General features: G+C 50.4%; 1 protein-coding gene across 1 annotated transcript; it reads left to right on the top strand.

The window, feature by feature from the left end:
* Positions 1-45: 45 nt before the first annotated feature.
* GPD2 (glycerol-3-phosphate dehydrogenase 2) lies at positions 46-17496 on the top strand. Its single transcript, XM_017736070.1, has 11 exons — positions 46-78; positions 873-1017; positions 5032-5225; positions 7464-7598; positions 7848-8023; positions 8490-8621; positions 9025-9183; positions 11014-11126; positions 11230-11308; positions 11410-11508; positions 14704-17496. Exons 2-11 carry the CDS (start codon positions 944-946, stop codon positions 14827-14829), a joined length of 1287 nt encoding a protein of 428 aa, XP_017591559.1. The 5' UTR covers positions 46-78; positions 873-943; the 3' UTR covers positions 14830-17496.
* Positions 17497-19071: the final 1575 nt, after the last annotated feature.

The raw sequence follows: 19071 nt of genomic DNA, 5'->3' as shown, positions 1-19071 counted from the left end.
GGTGCGCTGCAGGGACGTGCTCACGGGTGAGTGGGGTCTGTGGGGTCTGCGTGGTGCGCTGCAGGGACGTGCTCACGGGTGAGTGGGGTCTGTGGGGTCTGCGGGGTGCGCTGCAGGGATGTGCCCACAGGTGAGTGGGATGTATGGGCTGCGCTGCAGGGACGTGCTCACGGGTGAGTGGGGTCTGTGGGGTCTGCGGGGTGCGCTGCAGGGACGTGCTCAAGGGGGAGTGGGGTCTGTGGGGTCTGCGGGGTGCGCTGCAGGGATGTGCCCACAGGTGAGTGGGATGTATGGGCTGCGCTGCAGGGATGTGCTCACAGGTGCAGCACCCTGGGATAAGGCGGGAGGGAGGAGCGGGGCCGCTGCCGTCTGCCAACAGCCCTGAACAGGCACAGGAGCCATCTTCCCGGGCCGTGCCATTAGTGTCACTCAGCTTCCACTTGTGTCACATTTCTCACTCAAACCCCAGTGTTTTGGCAGGCCAGACTGAGCTTTCCACCCCAGCCCTTCTGTCAAGCAAAGACGACATTGTAGAAGGCTGCATGCTGTACAGTAGTAATCCCATTTACCGAGTCTGTGGGCTGAGACTGAAATCTCTCTTCTTGAGAGGCAGATTTCAGCTGAGCAACTTCCACCCCGCCTGCCTCTCTTCTGCCCTTACAAACAAGCTGGAATTCCGCTCCAAAACATTTTCTCTCAAATCTGGTGTTGGGTGAACACATAGTTAATTTTTAGAACCCATCCCAGCTGTTGTGTTCAAACACGCGGGGTACACTTTACAGTAGGTTGAGTTCATAGAGAGATGAATAACAAAGAGCGTCAGTGAGCAGGAAACAAATGGTGTCTGTGATTGATACTGTTTTCTTTCACAGGGAAGGAATTTGATGTCAGAGCCAAGTGTGTTATCAATGCTACGGGACCTTTCACAGACTCGGTGCGCAAAATGGATGATCAGAAAGTGCCCAACATCTGTCAGCCCAGCGCAGGCGTGCACATCGTGATGCCTGGTTATTACAGGTAAGGCAGGGGAGCCTGCTGCATGTGTAGCACCATTTGTAATCTCTGCTGCTGCTGAATCAATCAGCCGGGAGGTGCACCGGTGGCTTTACAGCAGTTCGGAGTGCACAGTTTGATTCTGATTTTCATTTGCGTTTTTTAAAGAGGATCCTGGCGCTGTGCCGGTGAGAAGACCAATTTCATCTATTCAGAACAGGCTGAAGCCGTGTAGTTTTTAGTTAGAGCTCCCCAAGGCAGGACCCCTGCTGAAGCAGAAGGCGTTTAGGCAGCGTGTCCCCAGGCTTGTGAAAGCACCTGTTTCAGTGATGCCTTTGAGCTGAGTGTGCTGCTGCTTGGTCACCCCCTCAGGAAAGCCTGTAAAACCTTCCAGAGAGGTTGCACCTCTGTACAGAATCTCCTGTCCTGTTAAATCATGGAATCACAGAGTGGTCTGGGTTGGAAGGGGCTTTAAAGATCATCTCGTTCCACCGCCTGCCTTTACATATGAAACTCCCTGTGCAGTGACTCTGCCGTGATGTGGCTCTGCTCAGAGAAAACAGGAGTGCAGAAGCACAGAATAAGTGATAGGATGGGCAGTATAATCAGTAATAATAATTACTGTCACAGGCAGTAGAAGTAGCTCAGAGTAACACAACCACATTTGCTGTAGCCCCAAGCCCACCCACCCACCCGTGGGGTTTTGGTGGACAGGACGTGCCCCTCCTTGTTCCAGGAGAGGTTCCTGTGGCACTCTGCTCTCTGCAGTCTCCTGCTCCTCTCCCTGTTTGCTGTGCAAAGCCAAATCCCCTTCTCCCGAGCCAGCCTTGTCAGTCGGAACTCAAATATTACCTTTGGTTCCTGAAGTCATTAGCATCCTAATGGAAATTCCCCTTTATGGACTTAGCCCAGTTGTGTTGATACAGTGCCCTTGCAGTAATGCCTTCCACAGCCCCGCTCAGAATGGGAATTCAGCCTTCCCGTGCACCACGGGGTGTTTCTGCTGGAGCTGTCCCAACAGGACATGACCACAGGTGGTAAAATTGAGGCATTTTTGGCCTAGTGTAAAATCATCCCACATTCTCTTCTGGTTTTTTTTTTCTTCATTTTTCTATCTTTCTCCATAAAAAATTGAAAATGACCTGATAACTGCTTTAAAGTACTAAAAATGTGGAGAAATAGGCTGTTATCCCAGTTTCCTCATATGCCAGGAGAAGGATGTGTGTGATTAGCTTTACGGCCCTACACAAAAACATGGAAAGCTTTAAAACCTGGACTCACTTGGTAAATTCAAAGTAGAACATGGCTGGATACACTTGAGAGCTCTGATTTATTTATTCTGTAATAACCCAATAATTTTAATTGGAAATGTGGAGAATTCTTGTTCTCCATGTTCCCCGGTATGTCAGCATGTGGGCATTACTTTCCTTGGAAAATAGTATCTGCCCACACACTGCCTCCACAGCACAGCTGATAAGATAAAACTGCACTGAATTTCCTCAGAGTGGGATAGCTGAAAGCAGGGAACTGTCTGCTAAATAGAAAACACTCGTGGGATTTAATCTTGGTTGTATCAGGCCTTCCTTCTCCTGGTGCCAAGGAACACTGCTCAGCACAGGAAGGTTGGCATTTCACCGTGGCCACGTGTGCCGTGTGAACGTGTTACAGAATTTTGGCCCACAGTCGCACAAATGATATTTTTTTTTAACATCTAGAGGGTTTTAGTTATAAATATAGTCAAGATTTTGTAAAACTAATGTTAACCTAATGCATTCGCTCCCCATGGGTTTCTTACTCATTGATGTCCTTCATTAATAGTCCCAGAATTCCTCCCCTCATTAATTAGGCTTCCTGCCTGGAATGTGTCTGTGGAGGCAAGGCTTTCTCCTCTCCCTTCTGACCAATTTCAGATGTTTTCTCTCTTTCTGGAATTTTCCTCTCTGCTCTTCATTCCACATTCCAGGTAAACTTGCCTGTTGAACCTTACTTCTTCTCTATGGAAAGTCACCTTTTATCCTTCTTTAACTGCATTTGTGGTGCTTTGGTCAAATGCTTCTTCTGCTGGAGATCTTCCATGGATCCAAGCCCTTCCATGGATCTCCCAGACCTTTTACCTCTACGTTTCTCTGTAGAGGCATTGCTTTATGCTTCATATTAGGGTTTCCAGTCCTGAATTTGCCCATTTTAGCCATCTTTAAAGAGAAATCTCACCACGGCTGGCATGGCTCATACCTCCTTCTCCCATCCATGCTGGAGTCGTAGGAATTCCTGCCTCATAAAACCGTGTTGTTTCAGAAGTATTCCTGGTGTGCAGCAGCATGACTCCAGAGGCCTCAGGAAGGCCAGTATTTGGGTGTTAAGATGCTTCTTTCTGATGCAAAACACCTTATTTTGCATTTGTTTGGGTGGCTCTTTAGTTATGTAAATAAGCTGGAACAAGCGTGGCAAAGGGCATGGAGAGAGAGCTTCCCAGGATAGCTGGTATCAGTGGTTCAGTAAATAATTGGCATATGGAAAACTGTTTCAGCTTTTCTCAGCACTTGCTGTGCAATCTAAAACACTTCAGAGGTGCTGTGGGGAAACTTAGTTGGAAGTCTTTGCTTGGTTCTGTTCCTTGTTTTTAACAGTTTTTGTGAAATCACATTAAAAAAATTTCATACTTGGAAGAGAATGTCTATAAAGTTTCTGAATTCTGACGCTGTATATTAAACCTCTGATTTCCTCTGTCTCTAAATCAACAGCTTTTTCATTTTAAAAAGTAATCATTTGTCTGAGGTGATTTACCTTTCCCAAACCTGTGTTGACTTCCCCTATTAGATTGCACCTCTCCCACCGTATGCCTAAGCTGTCTATAAATATCAGCTAAAATGGGTCTAATATACATGCTAGCTATGAAATTCTCAGCCTCTCTCCCAGCCTTGCCAGATATTGCCAACTTCCCTTCAGTAATCACTTAAGACTTCCTAAAAATGCAGTACTCAGTGATTCAGCTTGAATAGGTAAATCCCACCCAAGCAGGTCTTTGCCTTCAGACACTGCCTTAGGAGTTGTGTCCATTGAATTATTCCCCTCTAAAGTCCACAACTGCCACCGAAATCTGCACCTCTTGCCCTCCTTCCATGTGCTCCCTGTATTTCAGGAGCAGGGGCACAGCCTGGAGAGCCCTAACCTGACTGCAGGTGTTTCCACAGGGGGTAAACCTTAAATGAAAATCAGCATCAGTCCTTTAAGTAGAAATGATTGAAAAAAGGGGCCGTTCAATGTTTTCCTACATAAAAGCTGTTTACTTGGAAGTGTTTATAAAAGTCTTTTGTTTTCTGAAACACAAGCAGAGCTTTTCAATAAGCCATGAGGCAGCAGTGGGTTTGTACCTGTGGATATCTTTCTTACATTACACCAGAGAAACCTGATACATGAATTAAAATCTCCTGTCCAAAGAACTACAGTTTTTTCATCCCTGTACTGAATCATTCTGTTGCAGCACTGGCAGAAGTAATGAAAAATGCCTGAGCAGCAGCGTCTACTGAGTGTCTCTTTTGCCTCTTTTCCTCAAAGCAAAGTTCTCATTCAGGGCCACAGAGCTGGAAGCACTCAGAGCACATTCCTTGGTCCAAATCCCTCGGGAGTCTGTGGGTGTTCCTTCCTGCCAAAGTGTCAGGTGGTGACAAACTCAGGCTTAGTGTCACTGGAAGTGTATTCCTTAAATGTCCTCATTTCTCTTCTTTTCTCTCCTTTTTCTCCCAGTCACTGCCCCTCACCCCTCCTGCTCCACCTTTACTGTGGAGGCAAATTGGAGGAATCACTGGGATTTTATGTCATAAAAACATCCAGGGGCCTTGTTTCCCCAAATTCCTGGGACATCTGTTTAAAGCCATGTCTTGGCCACACATGAAATCCATTATTTCTTCATTTATTGACTGCTTTACCTGAGAACAGCTGTTGTGTGCCAGTCCTTGCCTGGCTACTGGGGTGCAGGGACAGACCCCAGGTGCTGCCCACCCTGTTCCTGTTCTGAGCCAGGTCCCTCCTCTCTTTCAGCCCTGACAACATGGGGCTGCTGGACCCTGCCACCAGCGATGGCAGAGTGATCTTCTTCCTGCCCTGGGAGAAGATGACGATCGCAGGGACCACGGACAGCCCCACGGATGTCACCTCGCACCCCATCCCCACCGAGGAGGACATCAACTTCATCCTGAGCGAAGTGCGCAACTACCTGGGCGCAGACGTGGAAGGTAACCCCGGGGGAATCCTGCCCTGGGCAGGGCTGGGGAGTCCAGGCGCCCCAGCCTGGGGAAACGCTGCTCCTGCGGTTCCTGTGTGCCTGACAGCTGTGGTTCTTGGGAAACCCGTGGGCTGAGGTGTCAGCAGGGGCTGTGCAGTGATGCTGCTCCACGTCATCGAGTCCAGCCATCAGCCAGCGCCACCACCATGGTCACCACTAACCCATCTCCCCAAGTGCCACATCCACGTGTTTTGGGCACCTCCAGGGAGGGTGACTCCACCACTGCCCTGGGCAGTCATCTTTCCTCCAGAATGAGGGCTTGGTTTATTTCAATTAATCTCTGAAAGCATTTGTACTGCTGCGTTTCTGCTGCAGCGTTAAAATAAACCTGAAAAGCACTCAGGCAGGAACATTGTAATGTCCTCAGGTTTAGGAAAACCTGCTGTCTGGAGATGGGAAATGCTGGATCCCTTGTTTCCTGAAGTGCAGAATTGATGTCTGCATGTTGTATGAAGTTCTGAAAGAGTGCCCAGGGAAGGTCCTGTTGAGTGTCTGGAGCAGCAGTTGGTGTTGGAAGTGCAGGAGAGCAGGGAGGAAGGTGGGAATGTGATCAGGACAGAGATTAGATGGGATATTGGGAAGAAATCCTTCCCTGTGAGGGTGGGCAGGCCCTGGCAGAGGGTGCCCAGAGCAGCTGTGGCTGCCCCTGGATCCCTGGCAGTGTCCAAGGCCAGGCTGGACATTGGGGCTTGGAGCAGCCTGGGACAGTGGGAGGTGTCCCTGCCATGGCAGGGCTGGGATGCGATGGGATAGGATGGGCTTTAAGGTCTGTCCCAAGCCAGGCCATTCCGTGACTTCCTGCGTATTTTCCAGCAGCACACTGGGAAGTGTTCAGTCCCTGTGGCTCAGCCCAGCTGGGCCCGTGCTGGTTTTCCTGTGCAATTACTGCTTATAGATGGCTGGAGCTGAAATAACAACGGCACTGCCCATATCAACTCTCGACAGCCCTGCCTGTGCTGCCAGAGCCAGTGCCAGGGTTATCAACTTCCACAGGCTTGGACACCTTCCAGCTGCTTAATTACAGCGTCACGCGTGCTGCTTTCTGTAGTTTCATTAGTTTATAAACCTAGTACAGGATCTTGTGTCTGTGATTAACACTTCATTTTGGCAGGTTAAACACTCTGGCAGAGCACCATTGATTTCGGAAATCTATTCTGTGTTCTTTGGGGGATGTTTTTTACACCCTTTTAGTGATTTTTCAATTATCAGTTATTTGGAAGTTGTATTAAAAACATGTTCCAAAGACTTCAGTATAAAGCAAATTGGTAACTGCACTTAGGGGGAAGGCTGTGGATAAAGATGACTTGTCAAGAGGAAATCTTAAAAAAAAAAACCTATAAGCTAGAGGAAAAGCTTGGAAGTTATGAAAGGAAATGTTACACTCATGGAACAAACTTTATTTTGGTTTATAAAATGTAGTGTAAGGACTGTCCTGTAAGCACAAGCAGATAAGGAGAGGACTTGATGTTAGGGGGTGCTGGGTTTGGCAGGGTTTGGTCTTTGGGATTGGGATTTTTGTGAGCTGGTGGATGAGTTTGACAGCTGAACTCTCTTGGCTGATCCCTTCCCAGGATATCTCTGTTCTACTGGATTTTTAATGAGGATGAAAACAGACCTCTCTGTCTGACTTAGCTTTGGGCTGAAGATTATTGCTGATCCCAATTGGAGCAGTGCTGGGTTTGATTCAGCCTGGAGCAAAGGAGCTCAGGGGGGACCTTGTGGCTCTGCACAAGTCCCTGACAGGAGGGGGCAGCCGGGGGGGTCGGGCTCTGCTCGCAGGGAACAGGGACAGGAGGAGAGGGAACGGCCTCAGGCTGGGCCAGGGGAGGCTCATTGGGAAGAATTTCTCCATGGAAAGGGTGGTCAGGCTGGAGCTGCCCAGGGAGGTTTGGAGTGCCCATCCCTGGAGCTGTCCGGGGAACACCTGGATGTGGCACTCAGTGCTCTGGGCTGGTGACAAAGTGGGGATCGGTGCAGGTTGGACTCGATGGTCTGGGAGGGCTTTTCCAGCCTCAGTGATTCTGTGATTCCATAGCCCAGCCCATCCCCTGACTCTGGGGGCTCTCCCCAGCTCTGGGGTTGCTCAGGGCTGAGCTGGGTGTGGAGCAGCCCTTGGCAGTGCCTGGAGGGTGGGAGCTGGGCACCCCTGGGCTCGAGGCAGGCCCTGCCTCAGTCTGGCTCTGCACAGTGAGAAGAGGCGATGTGCTGGCAGCCTGGAGTGGCATCCGGCCCCTGGTCACCAACCCCGACTCCAAGGACACCCAGTCCATATCCCGGAACCACGTCGTGACCGTCAGCGACAGCGGCCTCATCACCATTGCAGGTACTGCAGTTCTCTCAAACCATGGCTTTGCTGGGCTTCTCCAGGGTATTTCATGCAAAAATCTTGTTCCGTGGTAATTCTTCAGCTCCTATAACCAGAAACTGCTCTGTTAGTGGCAGCAGGACTGGCTTGGAGAAAGCCTGGCATGACTCATGTGATGTATAAAATACACAGATGTGTATAGAGTATGTAACAACTTCGTGTTCTGCCTGCTTTCCCCAAATAACGAGTGAACCTGTGCTCCCCCAGGTGGGAAGTGGACAACCTACCGTGCCATGGCACGGGACACCATCGATGCAGCCATCCAGGAGCACAACCTGAAGGCAGGCTCCTGTAAAACCATGGGGCTGCAGCTGGAGGGGGCTCAGGACTGGAGCCCCACGCTCTACATCAGACTGGTGCAAGACTATGGGCTGGAAAGCGAGGTGAGTCCTGGTTTCCCATGTTGGAGGGGTTTGGCTTTCCCCTAAATCAAACACCAGCATAACTTGGACAAAGGTCTGGTGAGCCCGATCAGAGCTTGTTGTCTGGCTGGGGCAGAGATAGTTCTAACAGAAATAAATTCTAGTAATTGTTCTTCATCTTCCCCTTTTTCCTTCCTCCTAATTTTTCCTGCTTAAAAACACTCTGACTTGCTGGGATCTGTCGTCCCTGGAGCCCCCCACGAGCTGTGCATCAGCTGTGATCACGGCATGGCAGGAGAGCTGGGGTGTCAGTCCCAGTGGCACAGACACAGAGGGGCAGTGCTGCTCCCACAACACAGTTTCCCCCACACTGTCACAATCCAACACCCTTGGCAGCCTGTTTGTTACTGGGGATGAGGGAATGGTCAGGGAAAGTGTGTATTTGACGTGCTTTTAAAGCAGGCTGGATTTGTTTTCCTCTCCACAGGTGGCTCAGCACCTGGCTTCCACCTATGGGGACAAGGCTTTTGAGGTGGCCAAAATAGCCCAGGTGACCGGGAAGAGGTGGCCTATTGTTGGGAAACGTCTGGTGTCTGAATTTCCTTACATTGAAGCTGAGGTATGTTGGGAGAAACTTGTCACCTTCTGTGACTGTCCTTGGGGTGAGCAGGCTCTCCAGAGCAGGTCAGTGGCTCTGTGGAACATCTCCTTGAGCCCTTTCCTGTGGAGAGGCCAAGATTTTTTTCTGTGCCTGTTTCTCTCCTTCCCCGGAGCACACTTTATGTTTATGTATCAATATATACACATATTAATATATTTATGTGTAATTAAATACTCACATAGTGTCTATTTTTTACTTCATATACAAACAAACATTCACTCCCAGGTGTACTCTGTAAAACGTTCCAAGGAAAAGGGAGCTTCCCCAGCCCTTTCCTTGGGGTCTGGGGTGCTAAGCGTGCTTTCTCCCGATTGCTGTCCCTGTCTGACCCGCGCTTCCCCTCCCCTCCGTGCCGCCCCAGGTCGTGTACGGAGTGAAGGAGTACGCGCGCACTGCCGTGGACATGATCTCCCGGCGCACCCGCCTGGCCTTCCTGAACGTGCAGGCTGCCGAGGAGGCCCTGCCCAGGATCGTGGACATCATGGCCAAGGAGCTCAACTGGTGTGAGCAGAAGAAGAAGGTACAAAGGGCCTTTTTCAGCTGAGGCTGATGTGTTTTGCTTGAGGAGTTTCCGTGTTAACGGTTCCAAGCCGGTTGAATAGAAAACCACAAGTGATGTTTTATTCCCGGGAGAATGAGTCACTTGGTGCATTTCATGCTGAAGACTTTATCAAATAGCTGTGAAGTGAGTTGGGATTGGCTGGGGGGGGTGGAGGGAAGGGAAAGATCTGTATCCTATTGCTCCCCAGCCTTAGAAATGAAAGCAGGCTTGGCATTGCTGTCCTGTTCCTGTCAGTTGTTCTGCTTTACTGACACTTTTCAGCAGCTCTGCCTCAGCAAAGGAGGCTCCTGTAACCTGTGTCACCCCGTTCTGTCCACTGTGTCCTTTGAGGAGGGGTGAGACTGAGATTGCACCAATCTCGAGCCTCAGTGAGTGTTTAAGGTCGTTGTTGGCTCCCCTTGCCCTCAGTGGCTCCATGCTCAGACTCGGTGTGTGACTGGGGCTGGGAGCAGGAGTAGGTATCCCACTGACAGGAATCCTGCTCCTGAGCTGCCACACCAGGAAGTTACCAGATGGCACTTGTCGCTGCTGTTCGGGAAAGAGGCGTGCCCAGAGGAGTGGAGACACTTGAACACTGTCCTGAGTGTGGAGGAGGAACAGCAGGAGAGGAGGGACACGGGCTCTGGGACCGCTTTTGCTCAGAAGGAAGCAGAGCCTTTGAACACTCACCCAGCACTTCCATCCCAGAGTTTTCCTTGGATTGCTCATGAAATCTTTTAGCCAGTCAGAAGTTTGGCCTGTTCTGGAAGGAGCTCACTTGAGCCCTCCTAGCCAGGGACCTGCAGTGATCCTAAAGCCTGAGCACAGGAGTGCACAAGGAAGGGGGTCCCGTCCTGTGCCAGGTGTGGGCGTGCTGCTTGGTGTGTGTATGTCGGGCACCCTCCTGCTCAGAGGAATTCGGCTGGGTTAGAGGTGCCTCACCCTTACCCCGTGAGATTTGCTCATGGAAGCGTTTTCCAGGTTGAGCAACACTACACCAGTTCTCCCCTCAGAACAGCTTAGCCAGTGGGAAGCAGCCCAGGCAAGGAGTTTGGTGGTTAGGGGTGCACGGACAGGCTCAACACAGCCCGTGTGGGGAGCTGGGCACCCTTCCCACCCTCACCTGCAGGGAGGAAAATGGACAAGGAATTCCAGAGCCATCCCTGGCTCATGGGAGCTCATGAATGCCAGCGAGGCATCTCTGCATCCCCTGGGTGTCCTCTGGGCTGTGCTCTGGAACAGGACCCATCACTGTAGAGAGAACTCTGTTCTGTGGTGCTTTATGTATGCCAGGGGTTTATCACTTAGTAAAACTTGGCCAGGGAAGACCTTGCACTGAACTTTCAGGTAATAAAGTAATTTTACTACTGTCAGAAAACTAGTTTAAACCATAAAGAACCTGCCTGGTGCTGAGCTCCCTGATTTTTTTTCTGATTTTGGACAGCTGGGTGAAACATTGCACTAAGATATCAACTGAGGGAGAAATGACATATTGTAGGCCTGGCCCAAAAGGGCCATTTCTTCCTGAAAGGGACAGGCAGAGTGTGTGTGACTGAAGGTGTGGGATGGTCCTGAAAGCATTTGCACAGAAATTAGAAGTCTCTACTAGCTTGGATACCTCTTTCCAAGAGTAAAAGTGTCTTAAGTTTAACTTTTTGATACTTTTCAGCTGCCATCTGCTTAATTTTGGGACCTTAGAAAAATACTGGTTAAGTGGAAGAACCTAATAATAAAGTACAAATAACAAATAAATACTTGTGGAAGAACTTGCTATTGCTCAGATACCCAAGTTTTGTGTTTTCGTTGTAGGAACAGCTTGAAACCGCTAAAACATTTCTGTATTATGAAATGGGCTACAAAGTCAAAACAGATCAATTAACAGACAGGTCTGAGATCAGTCTAGTGCCTTCAGACATTGAGAGGTGAGTGAAGCAGGAGAGCTGCCTGTGTGTGCTGCTGGGGTGAGCCCAGGGCTGCTCCTGCAGCCCCCGGTGCCAGCCTTGGGTGCCAGCCCCTCTCTCGCAGGTACAAGAAGCGGTTCCGCATGTTTGACAAGGACAAGAAGGGCTTCATAACGATCCTGGACGTGCAGCGTGTGCTGGAGGTGAGGCTGCCCTGTGCTCCTGACTGCCTCTGGGAGCAGCCTGTGTGAATTGAGGGAGGCCCAGGCAGTGCTGAGCCCCCTCCTGTGCTTGTTCTGTGCAGAGCATCAGCGTGCAGATGGATGAGAACACCCTCCACGAGATCCTCAACGAGGTGGATCTCAACAAAAACGGGCAGGTGGAGCTCAACGAGTTCCTGCAGGTACGTGGTTCAGCTGCTTCCAGGAAAGGCTGTTTCCTTAAACCACAAAGGCACAGAGAGGGAATGTTTTCCCTGTGGCTTAGGGCTGAGTTGGACACCGGGGCAGGGCTGGCACAAGGAGCACACACAGCCATCCTCAAGCAGCTTGGAAGTTCAGGGATTTTTTTTCCCAGTCAGATTCAAAGTACAGGTCCAATTTACAAAGTATGCCCCAGTCCAGACCTGAATTTGGCATTTTAAGCCCAGAAATGCTGTTTAAATATATTTAAAATTATATAGGTGGAAGGTGCGTGGCACAGGTGTGCACACTGACATTATCTGCAGCTGTTCAGGGATGTTACAAAGATGATTAAACTAAGTAATATAATAATAAACTAAATAACCAAATATTTATAATAATAAATAGTAATATAAATATAATAATAATCAACTAAATAACTAAATAATAAACTGAATATTATAAAGAATGAGCTTGTAGTTAGAGGCCATCTAGGCTCTATAACCCATTTTAACTCCTGGGTTGGCTAAATTGTCCCAGTCTCTATGAAAAAAATGATATGCATCTGCTTTTCAGGGGGCTTTCAAGCAAACCCAAGGGTGTTCCCTTTGCATATGCAGTTTATCAGCTGGGTTGGTGTTTGAGGAGACTTTTTTGGGGTGGTATTTCAGAGTCTGCCATGTCTCCCCTGCCCGGTGGCAATGATGAATGCCAAACAGGAGAGAAATTAATGCTGGGGATTTTGGTCAATGTCAGCCCTTTCTTCACTGTGTCAAGTTAAACAAACAAGATCAAGGCAAAGGAAATGGTAATTGTCTCTCTGGAGATGAGCTGGGGATAAGAGCAGCATTGTTGAATCTAAATGCAGAAAATTTTCACAGGTTGTGTCCAGCATTAGGAAAAAGGAGTATTTATTTGCCTAAAATGCAGCAATTGAGCTGAGGAGCTGCAGTGAACTTGGGGGAAGGGGAAAAACCAAACCCAACAAACCGGGGGGAAGGAGAACCAGTGGCTTTGGGAGCTGAGGCTGATCCACTCAAATGGGAGAGGAAATTCCAGCTGGGCTCTGGCTGCTGGAAAGGGACACCCTTGTACCTCCACTGGAAACCTTTTGTTGGGGCACCCACCCCTTTCTGCAGGGCTGAGTTAGCTGGAGTCTGGTTGGGTTGGGTACATTTTTTAAGGAGTTGAAACAACCAGTAATTGTTGTTCTGTGGGGTTTGGGGGTGTTCTGGGGTTTTTTGCTGGGCTGACCAGTCTCACCAGGGATTGCCAGCCCTGTACAATGCAAAGGCCAGGCACTGCTCTGGAGTAGTTTCACAACTGTTTGTGCAAACCTGAGTCACCCTGTGGCTCCTGCACAACTCCCAGAGCAACCTGGGAATGGAGCAGCAGTGATGGCACTGCAGGGCTGAGCCCTCTCCTGGGCCTTCCACCTGCTCCAGGGAAGCTCTCAGTGGCACTGAAATGAACTGGGGTTGCCATGGAAGGAGCAAAATACATTAAATGTTTGTTTAATTTTTTAATGGATCTGTTAAGTCAGTGCCCAGTACTGGGGTGTTTGCTTTCTGAAAACTTTCAAGTAATTGCGTTTCAGCGCAGAGCTTGTGCAAGCCCTGGGCAAATATTTGTGGAGGTTTGTGTTCGAAAATAGAGCAGGTTGTACCTGGGGGCTGCCTGGCTCTCTGGGTGGGAGCAGGGCAGGGCTGGCCTCGGCCACCTGCACGGTGCTGGGGGAGCTGCAGTGACGGGCTGACGGTGAGTGGCCCTGGCAGCCCCTGGTGCTCGCCGGTGCCCACGGAGCGATGGGGCAAACGGGGCTGCCCGAGGCTGGCACTGAGCCCAGGGACACAGGAGCTGCCCGAGGCGGGGCTGGATTCCTGGAGAGTCAGCTGCTGGCAGTGATGCTCGAGGAAGGAGAGGGAGCCTTGGGAACTGGTGTTGGGATGTAAAGGCAACCCCCCACGTTAAATCAGGAGGAATCATGGAATGCCGGAATGGTTTGAGTGGGAAGGGACCTTAAAGCCCATCCCATTGCACTAAACCACATTGCCCCGAGCCCTGGCAGGCTGGGGGCCCAGGAGGGTGACTGGGCAGGAGGGCAGTGCCTCTGCTCCAGGGAGATCCCTGTCTGTGTGCAGGGATTGCTCTGGAATTGGGAGGGGGGTCAGGGAGAAGGCCACACTACGTTTGCACAGGTGCAGCTGCAGGTGTAATGAGCAGATTTTCCTATGGAGGGGAAGGAATCTGAAGGATTCCTGCAGTCAATGGGAGTAAGAAATTGCATTTGGCAAGTGCCAATTGCTTCCCCAGTGCTCTCTGCAGAGCTGGCTGCAGGTAATTTCAGCTCTAATGCTGGCTTTATCCATGGGATAAAAAAGAATTAACTGAAATCTTAGCACTAGTGTGCTTTCATTGGGAGAGAGCAGAGTCCAGGTTCCAGGACTTAAAGGCAAATTAGTTTTAAAAGTCTATAAAGGAATTTGGATTTGAAAGAATTGTGGAAGTCAAGTACAATGTCTCTCCAGAGAAAGGCATGTGGGTGGAAAAGGGCAGGTCTGGGATCAATGGTGGATCAGGAATCATGGAATCCCAGCATGATGTGGGTTGGGAGGGACCCCAAAAGCTCATCTTTAAGCCAGGGGCAGGGACACCTTCCACTAGATCAGGTTGTGCCAACCTGACCTTGGAAACTTCCAGGGATCCAGGGGCAGCCACAGCTTCTCTGGGCACCCTGTGCCAGGGCCTGCCCACCTTCCCAGCCAAGAATTTCTTCCTAAATGGAAAAAAATCCTGAATGGTGCTCTTCTGTGAGCTGCATCCTTCAGATACTCCAAATCTGTGCAGCTGCTGGCTTATCCCACACTCTGAAATTCATGGAAAAAACCCCCTTGGTGATGGCAGTCTGCACTGGTGTTGTCTGCACTGCTTCCCAGTGGATCATGGTTGGTACTTCCACTCTTGCTGCCACCCATGCCTGTCCAAAGCAGTCTCTGATATTCCTGGGAAGTGCCAATGGGCCTGGAGTGAGGCTCTGCAGCTGCAGTTTGGGTTTGCCCTGGAGAATCCAGGTGTGTGGGTTCATTAATGGGGCTCTGGGCCCAAGCAGCGACCGCTGGCAGCCCGGGGCCCGTGAGTGACGCTGTCCCTCGTGTCCCTCATGTCCCTCATGTCCCTCGTGTCCCTCGTGCCCCCAGCTGATGAGTGCCATCCAGAAGGGCCGCGTGTCGGGCAGCAGGCTGGCCGTGCTGATGAAGAGCGCCGAGGAGAACCTGCGGCGCCGCGAGGCCATCCCGGTGGATCGGAGCGGAGGGGGGCTCTGAGCTCACACCACGGGGCTGCCAGAACATTCCAGGGCTTCTGATCCTCCTGGCCCAGCCCGGGGCACGGCACCTGGCCCTCGCTGCAGCTCCCACAAAAGACATTGGTGCGTTTGTGTTGTCATTAATGATTTCCTTACTACTCTGGTACGTGGCCTTGGGGTGGGGGTCCTGCAGTCCCAGGGTGTCCTCGCAAGAGTTCAGGAATGCAGGCTGGGAGGATTTGGGTGCACACTCAGGCACGTCCTGCCTTGGCCATTAATGTTTGCATCACCTTTACCTTTAGAGCACACGATGCTCAAAGTGAATCCTGCCCTTAAACACGTTGAGTTCTGCAAATATAAAATCTCAAAGCTGCTTCTGCCTCTTCAGCAAGGAGCAAGAGAGGGAAAGCTGGTGTTCTGGAGTGGAGATACCATCCCCGAGGAACAAATCTGGCACTTCCTGGGGGGGTGGTGGTGGAGACCTGTCCTGAGCCTTCTGTGGGTGATAGGTTTGCCCTGTTATTCCAGTGGTGCCAGTACTTGGCCACTCGAAAATTCCAGCTGGAAAACAAGACACTTGGTTTAATCACCCGAGGAATAATGTAGCTGAAAGCTGGGAACAGCTTCCCTTCTCTGCTGTTAACACAAATAAACTGCCTCTAATAAATGGCATTGTCTGCAGGTGGTGCTTTGTGCTGTGAAATAAAGGCAAAAGGTGTTTGTGCTGAAAAGTGCTTCAAGTTTGGGGCAAACGCTGATGCTGTGTAGGATGGGGCAGGTTTTGGTAGCACAACAGTCTTAAATGTTAATTTTAAAATGCTCAAACACAGTGGAAAAAATGAAGCATGTCTTGCATCCTACTAACTTTTCTAGGAAAAAAGGGCTGTTTTTCAGCAGGTTAAATGGAAAAACCAAAGCATGGAGCCCTCACTGGAGCTGTTTCCAGCGCTGCTGTACCTGCCTGTTGTCCTCCTGCTGCTGGATTGGGCTGAGATCAGGTGGGAGATTTCTGCCTGATGTAGAACAAGGCAGGGAAAACCTGGTTTACTGCTGGATTTGGCATCTGCTGTATTCCCTGAGCAGACCAATTTCCACCTCACACCAAGCTTCACTTCCCAGGGGTCAGAATTTCTGCTGAAGTAAAATTTCATGTATTTAACTGGTATCACCACGTTCACTGATGGAAAATTAACGGGGCAGGAGTGAACAGCAAGGATTCCTTGGATATTTTAACAGGGAAAATGGTTCCAGGTACAAATGGAGATGCTGAGGAGTGGTGGGATGTAGCACAATGAGTGCAGATGTTGTGTTTGGCTGGAGAAGCAGAGCCCTTGAAAAAAAAATTAAACATTCAGGTGTTGAAAAATAGTAGATACAAAAGAAAAAGAAAAGGGCAAGACTCACCTAAAATGAGTTCCTAACGTGGTTCAGATGGTTTTTGCATGTTCAGCTCGTTTTTTGATGCAGATTTTGCTCAGGTTCTGCTTTGTGCTTGGAGCAGGGGCTGAGGGAGGGGGAGTTGGCAGATCTGACACCACAAGGATGTTTTAATGAACAAAGGGGTTTGTTCCTGTGCTCCTGGAGACTTTCCCTTTTGAGCTGTGTTCCAGAATGTTCAGGTGAAGGATGGAATGTCTGTGTTTCCAAACCCACAGTAACAGACTTCACATACCCTGCAGAGTAGAGGGAAATGAATGTAAAACACGCAGTAATTTTGGCTCAGTGAGCAAGGGAAGGGGTTCAGGATTCCACTATTAATGAAAGTTTAAGGGGAGAAAAAACAAAGCAAAAGTCATGAGACCTTTTCCAGGCCATGTGAAGAAAAAATATTTCCAATATTGGACAGGTTTTTTGTAAGGGAAAAATATTTTCAGTATTGAACAGCTTTTGTATAGTTTAAAGGGAAATTCTCCTCCACTCCTCTCTAACTGGCATTGTTCAATTAAAAGCAGGATTTCGTGCTGTACCCAAAGTATACTCTTTGTTCTTTTGTTTTGCTAATCTTGCATCTGGAATGTGACTTTGGGGTTCTCCTGGCTGTGTGTGTCCCTGGACATGGATTTGCTTTGCGTCTCAGGCACTTTATGTTGCCTCCTGCTCCCCTGCACGGCACAGCCAGGCCTGCAGTGACAGGGACAATTGCATGTGTTCCCCCAGCAGCTGAATCTGTACATGGAAAGCTCCCAAGTGTTTATTTGTCCCCTCATTCTGTCTGCAGGAATGTTCGCTTTGTTGTTTGGGGGTTTTTATGTGAATGTGCTGTGGGAAGAGTTGTTGAATGGGATTCTTTTTTGTTTTTTCTTTTTTTGTTTTTGTTTTTGTGAGGTGAAAGATTTCTGGACTTTCTGTGGGTGTTTTGTGTTTTAAATAACCTGCCCATGTGGGGGGGATCCATGCAGTGTCTGGGTGTGTGTAAATATGTGTATAGATGCACTGCGGGTTTACACGTGGCACTTGGGTCTGTTGTCAGGTTCCTGTTGCAGCCTGGGCTGTTCAATGCTGTGTTTGAGGCTGGGTTGTCATTTTTATAACTGTCTTGGTGTTTTCCTGCCATTATTTATTACCTTTGATATCTGGAATGAGCCGCATGCGTTTATTGAGCAATAAGAGGATGTATTTAATGTGCCTTGTTTTTAACTGAGTAAGGACTGAAAGCATGAATCAATAAAACTGGTTAAAAACGCTCCTTTCGCTGGCAGTTTGTTGTGGCAGGTGCAGAAAGAACTCGGAGTTGCCCTGAAGAAGTTTCTTTGGGAAGGAGGAACGTGGGGATGGATGTGTTTGGTAAACAGAACCCAGGTTTTTCCGCGCTTTCCCATCCTAGCTCAGAATTCAGTGCTCCGTAGTTTAACAGCGAAAGTGAGGAGTCGGTGCAGCCCTTGGCTCTCCCGGGAGGTGACGGGGCGAGGAATCCTGCACTGCCCTCTCGGGCTGGAGTGGCAGCAGGTACCTGGATTCTGGGGGGGATGTGCCGGCCAGGAGCAGTCCCACGCACTGATGAGTTTGATCCTGACTCAAATCAATACCAGTGAACGGGAGAGATTTCCTAATCCATTTGGATCGTGTTCCATGTCAGGTGAGCCCGGGTTGCCACATGTTGATGAATGTTCCAACAGAACAGATCCATTTTCCCTGTCAGGGAATCAGCAGCGCCGTTACCAGTGTGAGCACGATCTTTATAATCTCCAGATTATTTCATGGGTTTAATTTAAGCTTGTAACAGGGATATGGCACAGCTGCCACGGAGCTGTGCTGATGCAGGCGCTGTGTACAAGCAGCTCCCTCCACGTGGGAATGAACCAGACAGGAGGGGAACTACAGAGATTATGGATTTTCCCCTAATCCATGGTGTGTAAGTGATAAGACAAGGAATGTTGCTGTGCTCATCTTTATCCCAAATACTTTCAGCACTGGAATTGCCTCATGTCACACTCCTGGCTTTGCTGCTGGAGGGTACAAGAGTTTTGGGGCTGGTCCCTTCCTCTGGCGTCTCCCCAGAATGGTCAGAAATTCAGGTCTACTGCACCTGGTGTGGCTGTTGCAGCCTGGTTAGAAATACGGTGGGCAATATCAAAGCAGCATTAATATTTCAGCGTCGGGGCCCGAGCTGGGTGTTCCGAGTGTCAGATGGGAGCTGGTGGCAGCTGTTGGGGACAGGGCCCTCCGTGGGGACGTGCCCGTGCTGCTCGGACAGCTCCGTGCCCCTGCATGAGCCGTGTCCCCGCCTCGGGGTGGGAGTGCTCGTCCGCTGTGCCCGCAGTGTCCCTGCCCGTGTCCCGGGGCTGCCGGCGGGGCAGGGGGGCCGGGCTCCCTCGGGAGCGGTGCCCTGCAGCCGCTGCCCTGGGCTCAGCGCGCTGGGAAGGCAGAGCTGGAATTCTGCTCCCTGTGCTCACCACAGCCCGCTGCGAGCGCTGCCGGGTGCCGGAGCGCATCCCGCTGGACCCGGGCAGGGGCTGGTGCTGGACAACCTGCCAAGTCCCCGTGTTTCACGGATTTGCTGCCCGGTCCCGGCGCTCTGTCTGCCCGTGCTGTGCCATCGCAGCCCTCCGGGGGCTGGGGCAGATACCCACTGTGCCCAGGTGAGCGATGTGCGGGGCTGGGCTGGGGTCACACATCCCGCAGTGCCAGGTGAGCTGGGCCCCCGCCTCAGGAGAGATGTGCGGGGCTGGGGTCACACATCCCGCAGTGCCAGGTGAGCTGTGCCCCGCCTCAGGAGCGATGTGCGGGGCTGGGGTCACACATCCCGCAGTGTCAGGTGGTT

The sequence above is a fragment of the Corvus brachyrhynchos genome, unplaced genomic scaffold, assembly GCF_000691975.1.
Source record: "Corvus brachyrhynchos isolate BGI_N302 unplaced genomic scaffold, ASM69197v1 scaffold45, whole genome shotgun sequence".
Classification (NCBI taxonomy): domain Eukaryota; kingdom Metazoa; phylum Chordata; class Aves; order Passeriformes; family Corvidae; genus Corvus; species Corvus brachyrhynchos.
The sequence above is the reverse complement of the archived record's forward strand: the minus strand, read 5'-3'. Positions and strand labels throughout refer to the sequence as shown.

Bases quoted from the DNA above. Each gene is read 5' to 3' on its own strand.
- GPD2 (XM_017736070.1), top strand. From the start codon at position 944: ATGGATGATCAGAAAGTGCCCAACATCTGTCAGCCCAGCGCAGGCGTG. The intron at 8,024-8,489 runs GTGAGTCCTGGT...TCCTCTCCACAG, and splicing joins ACTATGGGCTGGAAAGCGAG to GTGGCTCAGCACCTGGCTTC. The intron at 11,309-11,409 runs GTGAGGCTGCCC...TGTTCTGTGCAG, and splicing joins ACGTGCAGCGTGTGCTGGAG to AGCATCAGCGTGCAGATGGA.